The sequence below is a fragment of the Sinocyclocheilus grahami genome, unplaced genomic scaffold (genome assembly GCF_001515645.1).
Source record: "Sinocyclocheilus grahami isolate Dianchi unplaced genomic scaffold, SAMN03320097.WGS_v1.1 scaffold17.1, whole genome shotgun sequence".
Lineage (NCBI taxonomy): Eukaryota > Metazoa > Chordata > Actinopteri > Cypriniformes > Cyprinidae > Sinocyclocheilus > Sinocyclocheilus grahami.
In genome coordinates this window covers 5,660,399-5,679,686 of record NW_015505196.1, presented here as the reverse complement: position 1 = coordinate 5,679,686, position 19,288 = coordinate 5,660,399, and the positions used below count along the sequence as shown (strand labels likewise).

General features: G+C 38.9%; 1 protein-coding gene and 1 long non-coding RNA gene across 2 annotated transcripts; one reads left to right on the top strand and one right to left on the bottom strand.

Moving 5' to 3' along the window:
* Nucleotides 1-536: 536 nt before the first annotated feature.
* LOC107551700 (uncharacterized) lies at nt 537-17,514 on the bottom strand. Its single transcript, XR_001604795.1, has 3 exons — nt 17,243-17,514; nt 14,644-14,649; nt 537-547 (listed from the first exon to the last, which is right to left on the bottom strand). It is a non-coding gene; the product is annotated as an uncharacterized lncRNA (long non-coding RNA).
* Nucleotides 8,249-19,126, top strand: LOC107551695 (spermine oxidase-like). The gene is made up of 7 exons (XM_016233408.1): nt 8,249-8,457; nt 11,908-12,142; nt 12,246-12,472; nt 13,231-13,404; nt 15,519-16,218; nt 17,732-17,892; nt 18,629-19,126. Exons 2-7 carry the CDS (start codon nt 11,935-11,937, stop codon nt 18,779-18,781), a joined length of 1,623 nt encoding a protein of 540 aa, XP_016088894.1. The 5' UTR covers nt 8,249-8,457; nt 11,908-11,934; the 3' UTR covers nt 18,782-19,126.
* The last annotated feature ends 162 nt before the right edge of the window (nt 19,127-19,288 follow it).

Here is a 19,288-nt window from a genome sequence, read left to right as displayed (position 1 = left end):
TATTAATAACACACAAATAATTATTTAATTGGGCAAACAAATCAACTGTAAACGTCTGTTAACAGAAGCCAGAGATGCTAAAGAATAACACAGACTTGTCTGATAGGCATTTTCTTTTCATCTTACCTTCATATAATGCCTATGTATTTAAAAGCGTAGCGCTGCTCTGTTTACAGGAATAGCTAAGGAAACGATGTATTCCTGCTATTATATAAGCGCCACCTGTTGGCAGAGAATGAATTTGCATTCTCATTCAGCCCGTCTGCTCTTTCGGTTTCGTAAAGATGTGTTTTATGTAGATATGCAGGGCCGTTTCTAGCCAATTTGACGCCCTAGGCGAAATCTTTTTGTTGTTGTTTCTTGAAACATTGATTTAAAGTGTCAGTTATTGCATTATTATTTCAGTCAAACCTATAAAACCCCTTTGTTACCCCAAACTACATATAAAAGCTTTATCAGTGGCATAAAAGTAACCAATGCAGCTACTTAATCATTCGCTACTCGTTAACGCGTTAACATCCCCTTTTAAATAACGTGACGCTCTGCCCTCTATGATGCTGCTCCCATTAAGCGCTTTTGGAAGTGAATTAATTGATTCAGCATTTCGACACCTCCGTAAGAATGCATTTAACTCGACAAAGCGGTCTAATAAAGGATGTATTGATCTTGTGAATTAGCGAATTTTACTATACAAATATTTTTTAATGGGATGTTAAAGTTTATATGGGAATATTACATGGTGTGTAACACAAAAGTGACACAAATACTGCCTAAACAAAATACTGATTTTGTGCACTTTATTTACTGTACCAATATTTTAAATTGGCCTTTGAACTTAGTTTTATTGCATGGCAAAAAAAAGTGTTACCTTGCCAAAGCACTGACAGAGCCCACTGATCTAACGGCTTTGTTGAGCGCTCCAAATGCAAACTTTGCATGCAACAATCAGGCAGCAATTGACAGCACTCTGATCTAGTGGCATACAGGCATCGTCAGATTGACAGTACTCTAGCCCAATAATGTTGGGGGATCCAGTGGGGACGGCAGTCGTATTTCAGGGTGACCGTGCCACTCTTTATCACAACCCTGCTAAAAGTGCCAGTACGTGCGCTCATTGGCACCCCTTTAGCTGGTGGCGCCCTAGGCGACCGCCTAGCTCGCCTATGCCTAGAAACGGCCCTGTAGACATGTGCCGGGATTCGGCAATGCAATATATCAAGGTAATGAATGTGTATGGTATTGTTATCGTGGGCACTTCAAAATACCATGAATAATTCTTTATTACAAATTATTCAGATTTTTTGAATGCATTTTAAGAATATTTTCCCTATCAAATGGTCACAATCCACAACATAGCTGTATGCTGCGTGAAAGACAAGTGCGCACTCTGCTGTAAACAAGCACAGATGAGAAGCTCATGGTGGAACATGTGAGAGACGCTCTGGATGAAAGCGCACATTCACTCTCTGACAGTAGATGGCGCTAAACTGCAGAAATGCAGCCTTTACCCCGGAAACCCCATAAACAAAGGAGCTGCACTACTTTCTAAAAATGTATTTAAATGGTTTAAACCATAGATACATATCTATGGTTTAAACAGCCATTCAGATTTTTGTATTCGCAGTGGTGACACAGCACCAAATACTTAAATATTTAGACTTAATAGGCTATTTATTTTCAAACTTTTTTTACATTTTAATCTGGATTACAACATGCCCTAGATATTGTTTGAAAATGTTTTGATTCTTTATTGTTTGGTCACACTTTAGGCTACATTAAAGGTGCTGTATGTATGATTGACACCGAGTGGTTGAACTATTGCAGTCCAAATTCAAAATATTGGAGAGGGTTTTTTTCACCCGGCCCCTCCTCCTCAGACTTGATGCACACGCAGGTTGCCAGATTGACGACACCAACAACCATCTCTCAAACGCATCTCCAATATTTATTCTGCTTTTATTATACCGTTGTTGATCATAACGTTTTTTGGATGGATGTCGAGGCTTTTTAGGATAGGCAGAAAGTTCTATTTCCCGCTCTGACCCTTTTCGTTTGCCAGCTTCCATGACTGAAATGAAATGCGCTGTGTTTTCCGCCAACTGGCAACCCCGTGTGCCAAAATGCAATTGGGTAAACTGGCAGTGGGCGGGTTTTTGACAAACCAAAACAGAGACCGACATTCCGGCCCGGAACATTAGTTAATTCATCAGTTAACATAAACTACCAATGAAAAATTCTTCTAAACATTCATTAATCTTTAATTAATATTTAATAACACGTTGTTTGATTAAAATCAAAAGGTGCAAGTGTTATTTAATGAACTAACAGTTGTATTTTTTAAACAAAGATTAATAACTTCAGTAGCAAATGTATCTATTGCTCATTATTAATTGTTAATGCATTAAATAAGGTTAACTAATGAGATCATATAGTAAAGTGTTACTTATTGGTCTTTATAATTCTTTTGCACTTTAATCTGTGTGAATTTTTTTACTTTATACATTTTTTTGTGTATTGTATGTAAATGATCAGTTCTTTCTGTTATAAGAAAAAAGTTATTAAACCTGTGATAGTTTATGACAATACTAAAAACTAAATTTCAATACCGTGATAATACTGTATACCTTGATAAAAGCATTAGCAATTAATCGCAACATTGAAAATTTCATACCATCATATGTCTATAGTTTTATGTAGCATAATTTCACAAAGCTAAGAAAAGACCATTCTGTTTTTGCTTTCAATTCTGAAATTATACAACCTATTTTACATCAAAAACTGCTCATACTAAATGTAACATGTTTGTTTGCATCTTGATTCAAGGGTAGTGGTTCTACTGTTTCGTGCATTCTAATTCATATAAAGGCACAGTTGGGGAAAATAAAAAGTTCAAATCGGTTTGTTTTGAAAACCTACACCAGATTCCTCACCCCAGGACACATTTGCAAAGGACCTGTGTCCTGTCCCGCACAGAGACCTAAGACCCATGAAGGTAATCAAGTCTATCCCACCCTCTCCGGCTGTGTCTTTCCCATTCTGAGGAAATACCTGAGAGGAGGATGGAGATGAATTGTTTGAGTCCATCTCCGTCACAGGCTTCCTTCCTATGATTCAGAGAGGAGGATATGGGCCGTGTTATTACAGACACACCCAAAGTGAGACAGGACAGAAGGACAGCCGCCCGATGTCACCTCACCCAGAGTACCACAGCCTAAGAATAGCAGGGCGGAAGGTACATGGAACATAACAGCTGTTGGAAGAAGAGGATGCAGACTCCCAGCATTCATCGTGACCCTTTATTATTATAGTTTGAATGTAACATGAAGTATATTTTTTACTTCAACTTAGAAAATATTTTTATAGTTGGGTAGATTCAGCAAAGTTTGGCGCAGAAACAATTTTCATTCAGAAATTGCTATGGCAAATTTGACAGTTGCAAAGAAACACCAAGTTTCCGAGTTTCAAGATTCCAGCTTTGAATTAACCCACCAATTAAACAATTTTCTAGTCCTGTTTGTATTTACTAACAGGATAACAGGAATTTCAGCATAGTTTACAAACCACAAATGCCATTTAGGTTTGCACTGAGTACAAAATAACTGGTGCAGCACAACACAAACTTGCTTTGAGCACAAAATGTGGTTTCATGTTCCCAAATAACATATTTGTTCTTTTATTGTTAAGTCTTAATATAAGCACCTTAAAATGGAAATGGTGTGCTGCCCTGAAGAGCTATAGCACACTGGAAAATGAGATTTACTCGTAGTGCATGGTAACAGAGCACTGTGTCACATAACCACAATGAAGACAAAGCCAGCTCGCTATAGCAAAGAGTGTTGCGCAATCAGAGCTGTGAGGGAAAGCATACAAAAGAGCTGGTGATATAGTGAATGAGTGCAGGCAGTGATGAGACTGTCTTGCCTGGTCAGACTGGAACTCATTCATTTTGGTTGCAAAGAACAGAGTCTTTATATGCAGTCAATTAAAATTCCTCTCACATTAAGTACAGCATGTTACAGCAGGCTGTGTTTGCATCATTCTTTACATGTAATAATTTATAACAAACAATAAATAAAATAATAATAAAAATAAATTATATGGTTAATCCACACCAGTATGTGTAAGCTCTTCAGTCACAGTAGTGTTGCTGTGCAAAAATATAATTATTGTCAGAATTGAATGGATTCTAAGATAGATTGCACACATTTGAATCAAAAGCAAGTCTATGGGAAAAGCTAGAAACTAGAAGTCAATAACAACAGTGACTGTGGATAACTACGTCTTATTTATTATTATTATTAATATGATCTTTTTCAGTTTTTTATTTGCCTAATAAATAACAATACAATTTTTAGTTTTAAGGATTATACGTTTTATTTAGAGTTGTGTTTATAGTAACTTTCAAAACATTTGAAAAAAAAAACTATATATATATTCCAAAAAAATAAAAAAAGTTACTATAAACAAAACTCTACATTTAAAAAAAAAATGTTTTGCAAGTTTACATGTGAAATATTTGTTACCTTTATTAAGCTGTTTTACTAGTGGGTAGTTTGTTAACACAAACGCACACATTATGAGAACTTGATCCTAGAGCTCAAATAATTTTTTAGTGGACACATTTTGTCAATACAGTACAAAGTGTCTTCATAATTGCTGGAATTATGAATTACTATGAGCTTGCTAAATGGAGCATATTGTCACAGGGTTGTGGTTGTAGTAATTGCGCATGACGAAGGCGTAGACGAAAAGGAGTTTTTAATAAGCATCAACACACTATAACCTTTGACAATAACATTATTCCAGGACAAAGGAATGACAAACTGAGGGCTTATAAAGGGCAGGCAACTAAGGAGCAAACAAGATGATTAAGACAACACAGGTGGAAACTAATGAATGATGATTAACTAAATGAGCAGGAAATGAACCAAATAGGGGCAAACAGGAACTAGACAGAAACGTAGACGTGACACATATTGATTGAACTATTGATCTGATCGGACCATTTTTAATTACTTTTAGATTAATTTGTGTAACCCACATGTAGTCAGGTTGTGATGGTCTTGAATAAACTTAAATAAATCAAGTTAATTTAAATGTTACCATGAAAATGTATTTGTTTAATACAATCTTATTATCACAGATAAAAATGGTTGTGCTGTATTTTTTTATTTTTATTTTTGGAAACCAATACATTTTTCAGGATTCTTTGATAAATGAAAAGTTCAAAAGAACAACATCTATTAAAATTTTTTTGTAACAATGTCTTCTCTTTGATCAATTTAATGCATCTTTGCTTATTAATTGTAGTTCTGTAGTAATGTCTTTCTTTCTTTCTTTCTTTCTTTTAAATCGCAGTGCCCTCCGACTTTTGAATAGCAGTGTAAGTGTTCTTGCTCAAAGTTCTAAACAAAAGACAAACACATTTTGTGTGTGTGTGTGTGTGTGTGTGTGTGTGTGTTAGGTTTCCAAGGCTGGTCCTGGATCAAATAGCTCTGGTAAATTTTGAATTTGAATTTGGCCTCAGTCATTAGAGAATAGCATTGATTTAGCATTGTTTTAAAAGTTACATTCTTAGAATGTTGCTCACAAGTTAAACAGGCCATTTTTATGCTTCTTCTTTGTACTTTTGGGGCTTGATATATAGCTATGTGAACCGTTCCTGCAAATTTCAGAAGAATCCATGATATAAAATCCTAAAAATATAAAGAGCCTCCCCATTCCAGATAAAATGATAGCATTAATCATAAGCATAACAGCACAAAATCTTAGTTCAGCCCACAAGGTAGACACTGCCAACATCCACAATGAAGCTGCCTAATGAGAACGATTCCACCCAGTTTCTATGCTTGCTTTCTCCTCCCATTCATGAAAAGACACTTTCTTCCTTCTCTTTTGTACTGTTGAGGCACATGGCCAATGCCAATTGGACTGCTAGAGAAAACGGAGGCTAGGTGAGCAGCATTCACAATGTGCAGGCTATGCACTGAAGTCACCAACAGAAGGTCCATTCTAGTAAACCAGTCTACTGGTGATGGCCTGTTACCACATTCCACTTTGTTCCACTTATTCAAGAGGCTCGTGTCCATTCACGTGCTGGCCACATAACAGCAGCCTTTCTGTGTGGCCAAGCTTGCTTTGAAATCATCCAGATAGCACATACAAAGTGGAGCACATGTGTTACTGAAACCAGTGACAGTGTGGTTTGCGTGCGACTGCATGTATTAGACTCGTTTCAAAGTGGTTAACCGCTGTTAGCAAGTAATGTGGGTGATTTCTCAAAAGATTAGAAAGACTCATTGTGTTTATGGGTAATTATGCCCGCACACATGCATGTTTGTGTGTAATTAAATAAACTCAGTCAACAGATCATTTCTATCAGCAGCAACAGCATTTTCCATCCAGTCAACACTAATTTGGAGAATGTACAAAACAGCACAACAAACATATCTTTATCTGTGTATGAGTGTGAAATACTTCTTATGCCAGTGGCAAATGACATTTTAAAACCAAATAAAGGATGTTAAATGAGGTATATGGAGTGTTTTCAAAACAGAGAAATCTGACCGGCCATTCAATTTGAAAGAAGATTATACTGTGAACAATCACCTCTGCTCCACCCGGCACTTCTCACCGTTTTCTTTCTTTCTCTCAGAACCTTAATTAGATAAAAAAAATGTTGTTAAGTCGCTTAGATGTAATAACATCCAAAATATCGCTTTGAATGACACAAATTATACTGCTATATAATAAACAGTCCAGAAAACAGGCTGGCATTGGACCTTTGTAACTATATCTGGGATCACAAGTATTTTTTTTTTTCCAATTCCCAAATGGAACGCTTCTAATCCTTAGTGTTTTCATTTTAATGAGTTGTGCTTTGGCACCCATTCATGAATGGGTTTAACTAGTTTTACATCTCAGGAACATACTGACCACTGCTAAGCCTCTTGTGATTTTTTTAAACTAAAGCCTGTAGAATGCAGGCCTTTAATCGCATGGCACTGGAATATACCAGGCCTTTATTAAATTAGGTTTCCTAATATAAGTTTTCATAGCAAATAGTCATATTCTATGAATTGAGGGAAAACATGATATAGAGCAGACTACACAGTGTAAAAATGATTAGATAAATGAAACCAACACCCCCCGAACTAAATCACTATCAAGATTTATTTGCATTTCTAAGATAAATGATCTATTTAGGATTAATCATATCAGAACATGAACAGTACAGACGTGACAAAGTGAGTAACCAACAACGTGCCACAAGGACACCGTGTTCTATTGAACCTAAATAAGGGATGTTGTGAATCTGCTGAACTGGGTTTATATTAGAACAATAACAAGAGATGAGAGCTAGAAAAAAAATGAATTCAAGTCTGATGGGATTAATCCCTTTAAAGATTCAAATACACATTCAAATCAGACTGCCGCTCGATTCAATTAGTCTCAAAGGTTGCATTTAATCTTCGTAAGCGAGTAAAAAGTACATCTTTTACCCACTAGCAATGCCATATTACGGAGTTCTGAGAATTACATAACAGCGGTTGGATCAGAAATAATCTTTAGGCAAATTAAAGATTAAAAATATCCCCACATGCATTGAAACATGTACCAAAATAACAGAACCTCACCTCATAATAGAATTTACCTTTGCTTTGTATCAGTCACTGAATATTGTTTTAAATGAGTTTATATCATTTTGTAATAAATAAATGTCGGTATAAATAGGGATATAACCAAAGATAAAAAAATAAAAAAATCTGTGCATCTTTAAAAAACATGTTAAATTCAAGGTAAAACTTATTATTTTACAAATGTGATGAAGCTTAGTTATGGAAATCACATTTTTTTTTTGTTATTGTATTCTTTTTTTGTTATTAGCTTCACAAAAATACTCGAATGAACAAACCAAAATCATAGTAGATATCTATTCATTTCTATGAATCGCATTTATTGAAATTCCTGAATAAAGAGCGTCTTGCCATTAATTCATGTAGACATGAACTTATTGCTAGAACGACTTGAAAGTAATTGTACAGCCTGTGTAAACACTCAATTTGAAATATTGATTGATACATTCATTCAACCATTCATTTATTTGTTTGTTTGTTTGCTTAAGGATAGGCTTTCGCAGTAATCTAACAAGACTGAGCAAACAAGCTCTACTCTCTCATTACTCTCTCATTACTAGGCTATAAGAGGTGTGGGCCTTGCGTTTAGTTCAAACGCCCCTGTGTACAGTGAGTCACGCCAAGACTCGCTCGAGCGCCGGTGTTGGTTTCGTGGCGGTACGTCACGGTTCCTCATATTTATTCAGTGAGGAGGCAGCGGTGTCGACTAAACTGGCTGCTTCTGGTTTCAAGACACATAAACACAAAGCGAGACGCTGCCTGCGAATAAACTAAGAACAGAGGATCGCTCTCCGCTTTACGCTGAAGACGACAAAGTCAGGTAAAGGCCATACTGCATAGATGAATACTAAAAGATGATTTGTGTGTGTTTTCACTGCTACAGTACCGCGCGTTTCAATGATGTAGGTTGGTAATGGAGAAACGGTGAATCCGAACAAAATCGTAAACAAAACTGACTCTCAGGACTGATCAGTGTTTTCATATCGGACAGAAGATGTTTCTCCGTCTTTTTCGTTTCCCCCCGTTATTTTCCCCGTCTGTTACAATGCAGTTTTCATTGAGGTGCATCTAATAATGCGCTGACACATAAATTATGACTTAAATGTTCAGTCACCTGAAAAAGGTACAGATTTCATGATTTCCTGAAAAGGGTATTTGGTAAATATTATAGGTTGCCGTTTATTTTCTTATCACTGGAGGCCACTCGCCTGTGACTGTATGTAGTTACGTGGCAGCGCGGATTCCACTGAACGCACTTCGTGCTGCTACTTTATCAGCAGCCAAACTTCGCTTATCTCAACTCCCAGTGCTTCGGGCTTTTATGCACACACAGTTACTTTTTAAAATCATGTTTGGATGTTAAAATGAGCGTAATAATAATAGGCTAATATGAATTTGTATAGATCAAATCCTTTTCTGTATACAAGATTGTATCCCACCAGGAAAAAGATTCCAATGCCGGCTTCGTGAAGGTTATCTTCTCCAAATAGACAGTTCCTGTCCTGTTTTATTTGCTGTATTTGGACTGTAGGTCTTAAATATGGGTCTGTATAACAGTTCCAAGCCTGCATTAAAAAGAGAAGGCATTATAGAGGATGTAGGTTGTGAAGAGTGTATGCGTCCCCCAAAGCCCACCCTTAATCTGTGGCAAGTGAGGTGCCGGGACCTTGCGTTGTTATTATCCTGGTACAAGGATAACACCCATAATGTCCACTGAAAGAAAAAAATAATAATTTGAGCCACAGTGATGTAAGAGTAGTGCTATCTGAGGTTGCTCAAATAGGAGAATTTCAAAATACACGAGTTGCTTCTCTTTTTATGTTAAGCAATGTCTCTGGATCGGTCTAGTTTCATTTTGTGTCAGTTTTGCCAGATTTGCTGTTGTTATGAAAACGTCAGCGGTTTCTTGTGTTCTACGTTGGTCGCCAACCCCAGTACCCTGTTGGTAGAAAACTGGCAAAACATCCTCAACATCAAAACTTCAAGTTGATGCTAACTGGGAAACTTATTTTATTTTTTTTATAACACCCTAAGTGTTTGTTAAAAATTTTTTTTTTGGAAAGACAGCCTTATATGGGTCATCTAATGTAGGATCGATGGATTGGAACAATGGAAACCATGCCTTATACACACACTAAATCTTATTTTCCTTTCTGGCTTCATCCTAACGTCACAAGATATGACCTTCTGCTTCTGCCTTGAAACCAGATGTACCACAAGGCAAGGACTTTTTCATGCAAACAAAGTTTCGTACACAAACCCTCTCAACCATAACCACTGTGTTGAAAAAAGGCAAATGTCTGCAGTTATGTTTTATTTGGTACAGCTGTTTGTAATGCCTTCAGCAACTTCTGGTGTGTTCCAGAAGAGCACTGGTTATATCAGAGATGTGGGTCTGTTAAACACTGCACATACACTCTGGTTCACCTCAAACTGCATGAGATTGAACGGTGGAGTTAGGACCTGTAGTTGCAGTTGAGTTTATCCAGGCCTTTCCATTTCAGGACCCCATCAAAGAACCTCTCCACCTCACTGTAGAGCGTCCTTGCCATAGGAGTTTCTGGTCGTGAGTCACTGATAAACTGCTTCTCTCAGTTCAACAGGAGGTCAATGCAGATCAATGAGACAACCCACATTCACAAGCTTAAGTTTGCTAAAGGGACCCATTCAGTAGACAAGCATTAATCCAAGAATCAGACACTTCTCATACTATCACTGTTGGCACTAATCGAAGCGACAAGATTGACAAAAAATTACAAAATTGGTCTAACTTCTTAAAGCATTAATGTTATCTTTTTCAGAATCTGGAAAAGCAGTGTTCACTGTAATTTTGGATATTCAGCTGCAAAGCTCGTCTATAGTTGGGTTATTTTTCTAGCTGTAGGCCACATATAGAGATTTCTAGTATGCTTCATGCTTCCAGCAGTTCAGTGTAACAAAATATTATGCATTTACCTAATCCTTATTACATACATATTACTTCATGTTATAACTTATAGCTATAGGATAAGGTTTCATGTTTTGTTATTTTGCCTTGACACTGGTTGTTTTTGCATGGTGAATCAATTATCTTTGGAAAATGGTGTTCAGGAAATCAATTTAACAAATGTAACAAACTATCTAAAGTTTTTCGTTCAGCCATATTTAAAATCTGCTGATGTGTGGCTAAATTCAGTTGAAGTCACATGCTGAGAATTCTCAAGAAGGAAACAACCCATTCATGCCTTAACAGATACAATGCAGCCACCAAGCTAGCTCCTTTTAGTATTTATAATAAATATTCTGATTGTCACTGTGCATCAGAGAAGCCACAGGCAGCCCTCCCTGTCCTCTCCACAGTCTGATAACAAACTGTGTTAATGAATTTGGCCTGTGCAAACTCCCAACAGGAGGTTATTGTGGTTTGTACTGAGAGCAAAGTAGCCACAACCTCATTCATTTAAATCATATTCATTCACAGTTGTCCATCTCTTCCTCATTGCACGTGTGTGGCTATGCCTACGGGGTTCAATAACAATGTTGACAGATACGGAGTGTGTGCATAAGGAAGAGAACATTGTCCTTTCACTTTGATGAAAGAAAAATTCTGTTTAGTCCACCATAATAACATTCTGTAACCATAACAATATTCCCCGTTCAGGTCCTTGATAAACTTCTTTTACAAGGTCTGACCAACATCAGGTGCATCTTTTCCTTGTGGCTGTCACACACATAAGCTTGTGTGTTTATGTGAAGACCTTGCCTGAAAAGGCTCAATGGAAATGTGAAGAGCACATTCATTTTATGAATGGCTATCACGGTGCAATTATTTTCACAACCACATACAGACCTTTTCCATTCGCTAGTGTAATGGACTCTATATGATGACATTTTACATTCTCCATTATGTTGTTGCAAGTGTGTTGCCCTGTTCCACGCTGATTCTCATTTTAAGACTTTACCCATCTGAGGACACAAATTCACACTTCACCGGCCTTTTTGCTTTCTCTTTATTCTTGTTCAGCACTGCAGTGGTGATATAAACACTTTCAACATGAGGTTGGAGATAAGAAACCTTATTTTGATATTGGTGTTATTTAAGGTTATGGCTTGAAAAGGGACTGTGTTGCAGTCATTCCTACAAACCACATGGTGAAAGATGTAAAGTATAAAATGTTCTGTATCTTTGATGTGTTCTTTTCTTCCTTTCTGTGAATAATCTCTATTATCTGTCTTGCTGGAGGGCTTGGTGTTTACTCTAATAGCTTCTCCCCATCTCACCCTTCCCCAGATTCCCTAGAAGAAGAGTTTGGACGGCATGCAAAGTTGTGAAATATCTTCAGACAGCACTGATGATCCTCTTAGTAGTGCCTTACACAGACATCGACAACCGCGAATAGTAGTAATTGGTGCGGGCTTGGCCGGCCTTGCCGCCACCAAAACCCTTTTGGAGAACGGCTTCACCAATGTCACGGTGCTAGAAGCCTCAGGCCGTATCGGAGGCAGAGTGCAAAGCATTCAGCACGGTAAGACAACTGTCTTCTCATGATAACATCTTTTTTATTACTTCATCCTTAACCTTCAAAAAAACGTGCCTTTTCAAGGTGCCTCATCTCCCTTTTTCTACAGGTAAAACCACTTTGGAACTTGGAGCAACCTGGATCCATGGGGCAAATGGGAACCCCATCTACCACCTGGCTGAGGACAATGGGCTGCTGGAGCACACCACAGAGGAGGAGAGGAGTGTTGGCCGCATTAGCCTCTATGCCAAGAATGGTGTGGCCCACTACCAGACCAACAACGGCAAGCGGATCCCAAAGGATCTGGTGGAGGAGTTCAGTGACCTGTACAATGAGGTGATGGAAGAAAGCTGAGTGTCTGGTTTTGTGCAAGAACCTTTTGGTGTAGCCTCTTGTGGATTATAAGGCGTGAATAAATTAATGCAGTACGGCCGTGTTTTCACTTGGTATTATAAAGTGCTTTTGGTGATCCAATCATGAATGGTCAGCCGAGATGCATTTCTGTTTCCATTTGTATTAGGCAGCTAACATGAAGAGCAGGTGAAGCTTCACTGCAGTCAGGATCCCTTACAGATAGCGTTTCCACTACAAATAGGATGTGGTCAAATGCGTTTTTGACTACCTCCATGTGTGGTTTCCTTAAAAAAACACATCTTAATGCCAGGAGGAAACAGGGCCAATGCCATTTGTATTCCCACTTGGAAATTCTGTTGTGTGGGCTCTGTTCATTAATGGACTCACTCTACCTGAAAATCTCAGCAGTTGTTTTACAGTAGCTTAATATACCCGCTCAACATTTTGTTCGTTAACTATACTTGCTCATAATTGTTAATTTGCTACTTTCTGCTGAAACTGCAAAGTATAAAATAAAGGAGTATTTATTTATTTTTTGCCAGAGAAAGCATTTTTCACTTCAAGCTCACAGCTGCCAGAGTAAAAGTCATTTGTTTTGTGGTTGTTACCTCATCCTGAGCTGCTGTTCTCAGAGTGAGCCTTTCTCCCTCTACCTCAGTAACTAACGCAATTAAACTCTTGTTTGTGGTAAGGATATACGATTTATCTTTTAACCATGTTGAACAACCTCCTTTGTGCAGGTGTATGAGCTGACTCAGGAGTTCTTCCAGAATGGAAAGCCTGTGGGAGCCGAGAGTCAAAACAGTGTTGGGATCTTCACACGAGATGTGGTGCGCAAGAAGATCATGCTAGATCCCTATGACTCAGAAAGCATCAAGAAACTCAAGTTATCTATGCTACAACAGTACCTCAAGGTGGGCAGGGCTCTAATGTTTTAGAGAGATTTTTCATAAGCAAATCATGGTTTGTTTAGCCACAGAATAGTTAAAAATAAAGATATATCTCTATAGACCTGATTTAGAAATTATAGGTGTGGCATCATGTTTGTCATCTCCGTAACAAGCCACAACCGGAAATAGCTGAGTTCCTGTCATGAGCAGATTTACTGCAACTCTATGACAACATCAAACATGTGTCCACACCTTTGTAAGACAACAGTGACGTCAAGCTCACCGCCATACATGCTTCCTTTTCCCACTGTCGCAACTGAGTTTCTCTTGCGAAAAAAAAAACTGTAGACTTCCGCCCACAGAGGTGTGGATTAAAAACATACAACTGTTTTAATCATTTGACAATTTTAAACACTTTGACCTAGACTCACAATGGGCTTGTATTTACAATTCATGGAATAATTAAATCTCTTTGTAAACATCACACAGTACTATCTGTCACTCAGGCTATTCACAGAAATGCTGATAGTAATGAAAGCTCTGGATTACTGAGGTAAAAGTAGGACAGACATTGAATGTCATCCTGTAATGCTAGAGGTTATGGGAGGAAGAGGCAGGACCAGAAAAAGCACTCAGCTGGATATATGTCTGCTAGGCTGCCTGTGTTTGTTTACTGCAGTATAGTTTGGAACTGTAACCTTAGAGTAAATGGTGTGTTTAGCAGAGTTCAAGCATTTACTGTGTGAAAACAACAGTAAATGAAGCTTTGCAAGGCTATTCATGGTCACTTTATCAGACTCAATCAGGGTTGCCAGGGTTTCACAACAAAACCCACCCAATTGCTACTCATAACTAGCCCAGTTGCGTTCCGGGGGGTAAAATCATGGGCGGCGCTAGGGAGGGGCTAGCAGGTGTTCCAGCACCCCCATAAAAAATAAAATAAAATAAAAACATTTGACTCATTACACATGCATAACGTCTCCAGTTACTTTAGTAACCTCGGTTCCCTGAGAGACGGGAACAAGACATGGCATCAGAAGCTGACGCTTTGGACTCCCTTCCTTCCTAAACCTACCTGAAATCTTATTGCACAACGCCAGTGAAGGCGAACTCCTCCATACCCTCCCATCAGGAACGAGGCTTTTGCTCCGACAAAGGAGTGCCCCTGGGGCAGCCGCCTTTCTTGAAGCCATGCCGCGCCTTCAGTGTCCTCTGCCACGGAGTTTTGGTGCAAGCTTTGATGGCTGGTTGGAAGCAGACAACGATCTACTCTGTGCTGGGGGCTGTGCCGCAGTCGAGAGACTGCGAGAGAGGTCCATGTCGAGAGACCGTTCTTGAGAGGGAACTACTGCAATGCAATGTGACGTGATTTGCAGTCACGCATTTTGTAATGTCAGCAATTTATTTAAAAAATGGATTGGTTCCTTGTGCCAAGTAGACCTGCCTCCGACTAAAGATTTTTCTAGTAAAATTGATTAGTATAATAACCTACTAAACCGTCCTTTAATATAGGCATTTAGTTATGATTATGAATGCATCGGGGAAAAAGAAGACATTTTAATTTTTTATTAATAAACTAGGGCTTTCTCAGTCAGTGTCGGCTGCAAAGATGAAGTTGCCGAATGCCAGCGCTGACTCGCCATCTCCACAGTAGGCTAATGGATGTGCCTTTAATAGAGAAATTTTCATAAGGACTACATAACTACAGAAGATTTGTTTTTTATTTGAATTGGTTTGTTTAATAGTAGGCTAGACATTTCAAGCTTTCTGTAGATTTATTTATTATGTCTGTGAGACAGTTCATTGTTGTGACGCGCTCCATTCACGGAGACTGTATGAGACGACAGAAAGCACATCCAAAAATGACAGAGTATTTTAACCCCCTCAGCACCTGCATTCAAAATTCTCTGGTAAATTTCACATTTTAGGGGCTAAATATCACGTTATTGGGCTCGCTTAAACCTGCAGACATGAAAAACAACCTGCGGCAACAGTGTTAAAGTAGCCCAATTATGGCGGACTTGGCAACACTGGACTCCGTAGACTTCAGTTTTAATGCCAAGTAGCACCTTAACAGCAAGATGCTGGTAGATTTATGCATAATTTCTTCTTTCCTTAACATCTTTTTTGTGCCTCAGGTGGAGAGCTGTGAAAGCAGTTCCCCCAGCATGGATGAAGTGTCTCTAAGTGAGTTTGGTGAGTGGACCGAGATTCCCGGTGCTCACCATGTCATTCCCGCTGGTTTCATTAAAGTCGTTGAGATCCTGGCTCAGGACATCCCAAGTCATGTCCTCCACCTCAGCAAGCCTGTCCACCGTATCCACTGGAACTGCAGCTCCCATGATACAGAGGAAATTGTAGACCAGGCTGACCATAACCAGGACCAACGACCCAGCCCATCTCCGGTCTGTGTGGAGTGTGAAGACGGCGAGTGTCTGCTGGCAGACCATGTGATCGTAACGGCCTCTCTTGGGGTCCTGAAGAAAGCTCACGAGACTCTCTTCTCCCCAGGACTGCCACTAGACAAGGCACAGGCCATCCAGAAACTGGGCATTAGTACTACCGACAAGATCTTTCTGGAGTTTGCAGAACCCTTCTGGAGCCCCGAGTGCAACAGCATTCAGTTTGTGTGGGAGGACGAGGCGCAACTGGACAGCCAGGCATACCCAGAAGAGCTGTGGTACCGAAAGATCTGCAGCTTTGATGTGCTGTATCCACCCGAACGCTATGGCCACATGCTGAGTGGCTGGATCTGCGGAGAAGAGGCCCTGCGCATGGAAAGGTGTGACGACGAGACTGTAGCGGAGATATGCACCGAACTACTGCGTCAGTTTACAGGTCAGCAATGCGCCAAGAGTAACACTGTATCCTGTTTAAACTGCACTATTATCAGGGTGTGACAAAACAAAAAATTACACCTCTCTTAATTCTCAGTAGTACTGCATGTCATTGAATTGGAGTTCATTTCCCACTGCCACTAAGAGTATTGAGTATTCAGAGTATTGTTTACAGTTTTTGGTGTTTGTCATTAGCAGAAAGAGCATGGTTAATGCGTCATCTGCATAATGATTTTTGCTTCTCAGTACCATTCCCTGATTCATATAATCCCCCATTTTGGGAGGGCTAAAGTTATCGCGCACTAATGTTACGTCTGCTTGTACTTACTGCTGTTGTTTCTTTTCGTGTTATCAGAAAATAATACTTCTGATTTGGCCCGTCAAAGTTTAAATCCCATCTGATAAGCGCACGTCCTTGTACGTCTCGCAATGTTTACACGTGTATTAGGTCAGTAGGCGGAGAGTAGGCGGTCTTTTGTGGCTGCTCGAACGCATTCGACCACATCAGCATCTACATCACGAAAGCAATCCGGTCGAATGGGTTTTTGACTACCTCTGGAAGTGGACGAGCTCAAAACGTTTCACACCCTGTTTACACCTGTATTTAACGTTGTCCACTTGTGATTCGATCGACCAAAACGCATCTTAATACCAAGTTTAAACAGGGCCTTAGAGAGCTGCATTTACACATCAATCAAGGTAGATCATTTCCAACTGACAGGAGATTTGTGTAGGGGTTCAGGAATCGAATGCAATCAGGTTTGTCAGCCAAACAAGGAGTTTGTTTTGTCACATATACATTTAACTGGTTATATTAATGCTGTCTGCTTGTCATGCTTTTAAATTATATTTCTCTGTGACAAGAAGGCGTATATACCTGTTAAGTCAGGGAAGCACAAGGCCCTCTGACCCGGTCAGGCTTCTAGTGTAAACGTACTGACAATAACTCTAAAGTTTCCAGGGTTGTGCAAAAGATTGTACTGTAAACAACTCTGGTTTCTCTTCCACTGTAACCCTTTCATGACAGAACACAAGTCAGATATAAGGGTCAATGCGCACATTCTCTGTAGTTGATGTCAACAGACTGGCATGCCTCTTAACTAGGTCAGTCTGTTTTAATCCAGATCCACAGCAGGTTCCCCTCCCATCTGCCCCAGTCCTATATACAGTAATTAGTGTGCTGAAATTGGATTTGGTCACACCTTGCTGCTGATAATTGAAAGGTACCCTAATTTCTGTCATTATTTGACAGTAGACTTAAGATTAACTTCCCTTGTCCAACACGTGTCCACTTAACTCACACCACCAAAACAAACATAAATCAACGTAAAAGAACAACACTTCAAATTACACTTAAAGAAAGAAGGATTTGTGTATTTGTGTATTCTCTTGATTAGCTGGGTTTCAAATTGTAGCAACAATACAATTTAAGATAAATGTAAATCTTTTTTTTTTATCAATTAGTAGCGTTTGGCAAATAGTCAATTTATTTTCATGTTTGATGTTTCTAACAGGGAACCAGAATATTCCAAAACCAAGGCGGATCCTGCGCTCCTCGTGGGGCAGTAATCCCTATATCCGGGGTTCTTACTCCTTCACTCGAGTGGGCTCCAGCGGCAGAGATGTGGAGAAGCTAGCTGAGCCCCTGCCTTATATCAAGAACACTAAGGCTCCAGTAAGTTGAAATTTTATAGCAAAATTTGCAAAATAATTGGCATTTGCGCTTAACATAATTTAGGCATCAGAATTTATGCAGTATCTTTTTGGAACAGCAAAGTATATTTGAGTATCACTGCTCTTTATAGGTGCATGTTCATGTAGTGGGCAAATAAGTGAATAGTGGGCAAATTATGATTTTTGTTTTCCATTAACTTATCTGCCAATTAAGCCAAAAACAGCAGGTGTCCTTCCACGGCATTTTACTTGTTTCCGATTATTTTAATCAAATACCTTTGAATCCTGTTTAGAACCACTTACATGGCTTTTTCACCTCGTGTCATTGTTCAAATTTCCCATGACTGCTCTAAAGTCAGACTGGAGGCTTGCTTGCACAATTTTTTTTAAATGGGTCATGTTGAGCTGTGCAGCACTGAGACTGAAATTTGAGTCAAATGAGAAGGTTGAGTTGTATAAGGGCCAGACAAATACACACACACACACACACACACACACACACACACACACACACACATGCTCTGGGCAATTAGGGGTCTGAAAGGAACAGTCTGACCCCTCAGAGCACACTGCACAAAAAGAACAAGAGGCTTGAGACTGTTAAATCACTTTTCTATAGCAGAAAGATAGAGACTCATGCTTAAAATAGCTTACTGGGCCCCAGGGCAGTAATGTGGGAGCGCATATGTTTGGTCAAGCTAACTTTTTGTTGTTCTTTTCTTTTCTTCTATCCGAAGCCTCTACAGGTATTGTTTGCTGGGGAGGCCACCCATAGAAAATACTATTCCACTACCCATGGTGCTTTGTTGTCAGGGCAGAGGGAGGCAAATCGCTTGATCGAGCTGTACCAGTACTCCTTCCGTGCAGAAACCACAAAGCCTAACATTTAAAATAAACCGCAACAAAAACAAGAACCACGTACTAGTGACAAAAACAATTGTATTATGTGCTATCTGTATTTCAAATGATGAAATTATGTAAGGAAACCTAGTAGGGGCATTAAACTAATAACAATAAATCCTCTTTATACTGCACTTAGATTAGCGCTCTGTAGATTTTACTTGAGATGCACTGTACAAGGCTGCCATGTGGTGCTATCTCTGGTCCTTATAATTTTTTTCTTATTATTTTTAATCCATGTTAATATGTTTCTATAATTTAACAATTTTTGTAAGTGCCTTCTGTATTTAATGTTGTCTTTAAAAATTAAACAAAAAATACTTGATATGAATAAAGTGTATGTTAATGTGAAGAAAAATGTGTTTTATTTCTTTCCAATTCTGTTTTTGCTTATTGTTTTTTTTTGGTAAATTCTTCTTTTACAAAAGTACATATCTTTGAAATACATTGATTTAACTAATCTACCAGGCTTCTAACTAACTTATTTAGGTAACTAA

Coding starts and splice junctions, on each gene's coding strand:
- LOC107551695 (XM_016233408.1), top strand. CDS start 11,935: ATGCAAAGTTGTGAAATATCTTCAGACAGCACTGATGATCCTCTTAGT. Junction 12,143..12,245: donor AGTGCAAAGCATTCAGCACG/GTAAGACAACTG, acceptor CTTTTTCTACAG/GTAAAACCACTTTGGAACTT. Junction 17,893..18,628: donor TCAAGAACACTAAGGCTCCA/GTAAGTTGAAAT, acceptor TTCTATCCGAAG/CCTCTACAGGTATTGTTTGC.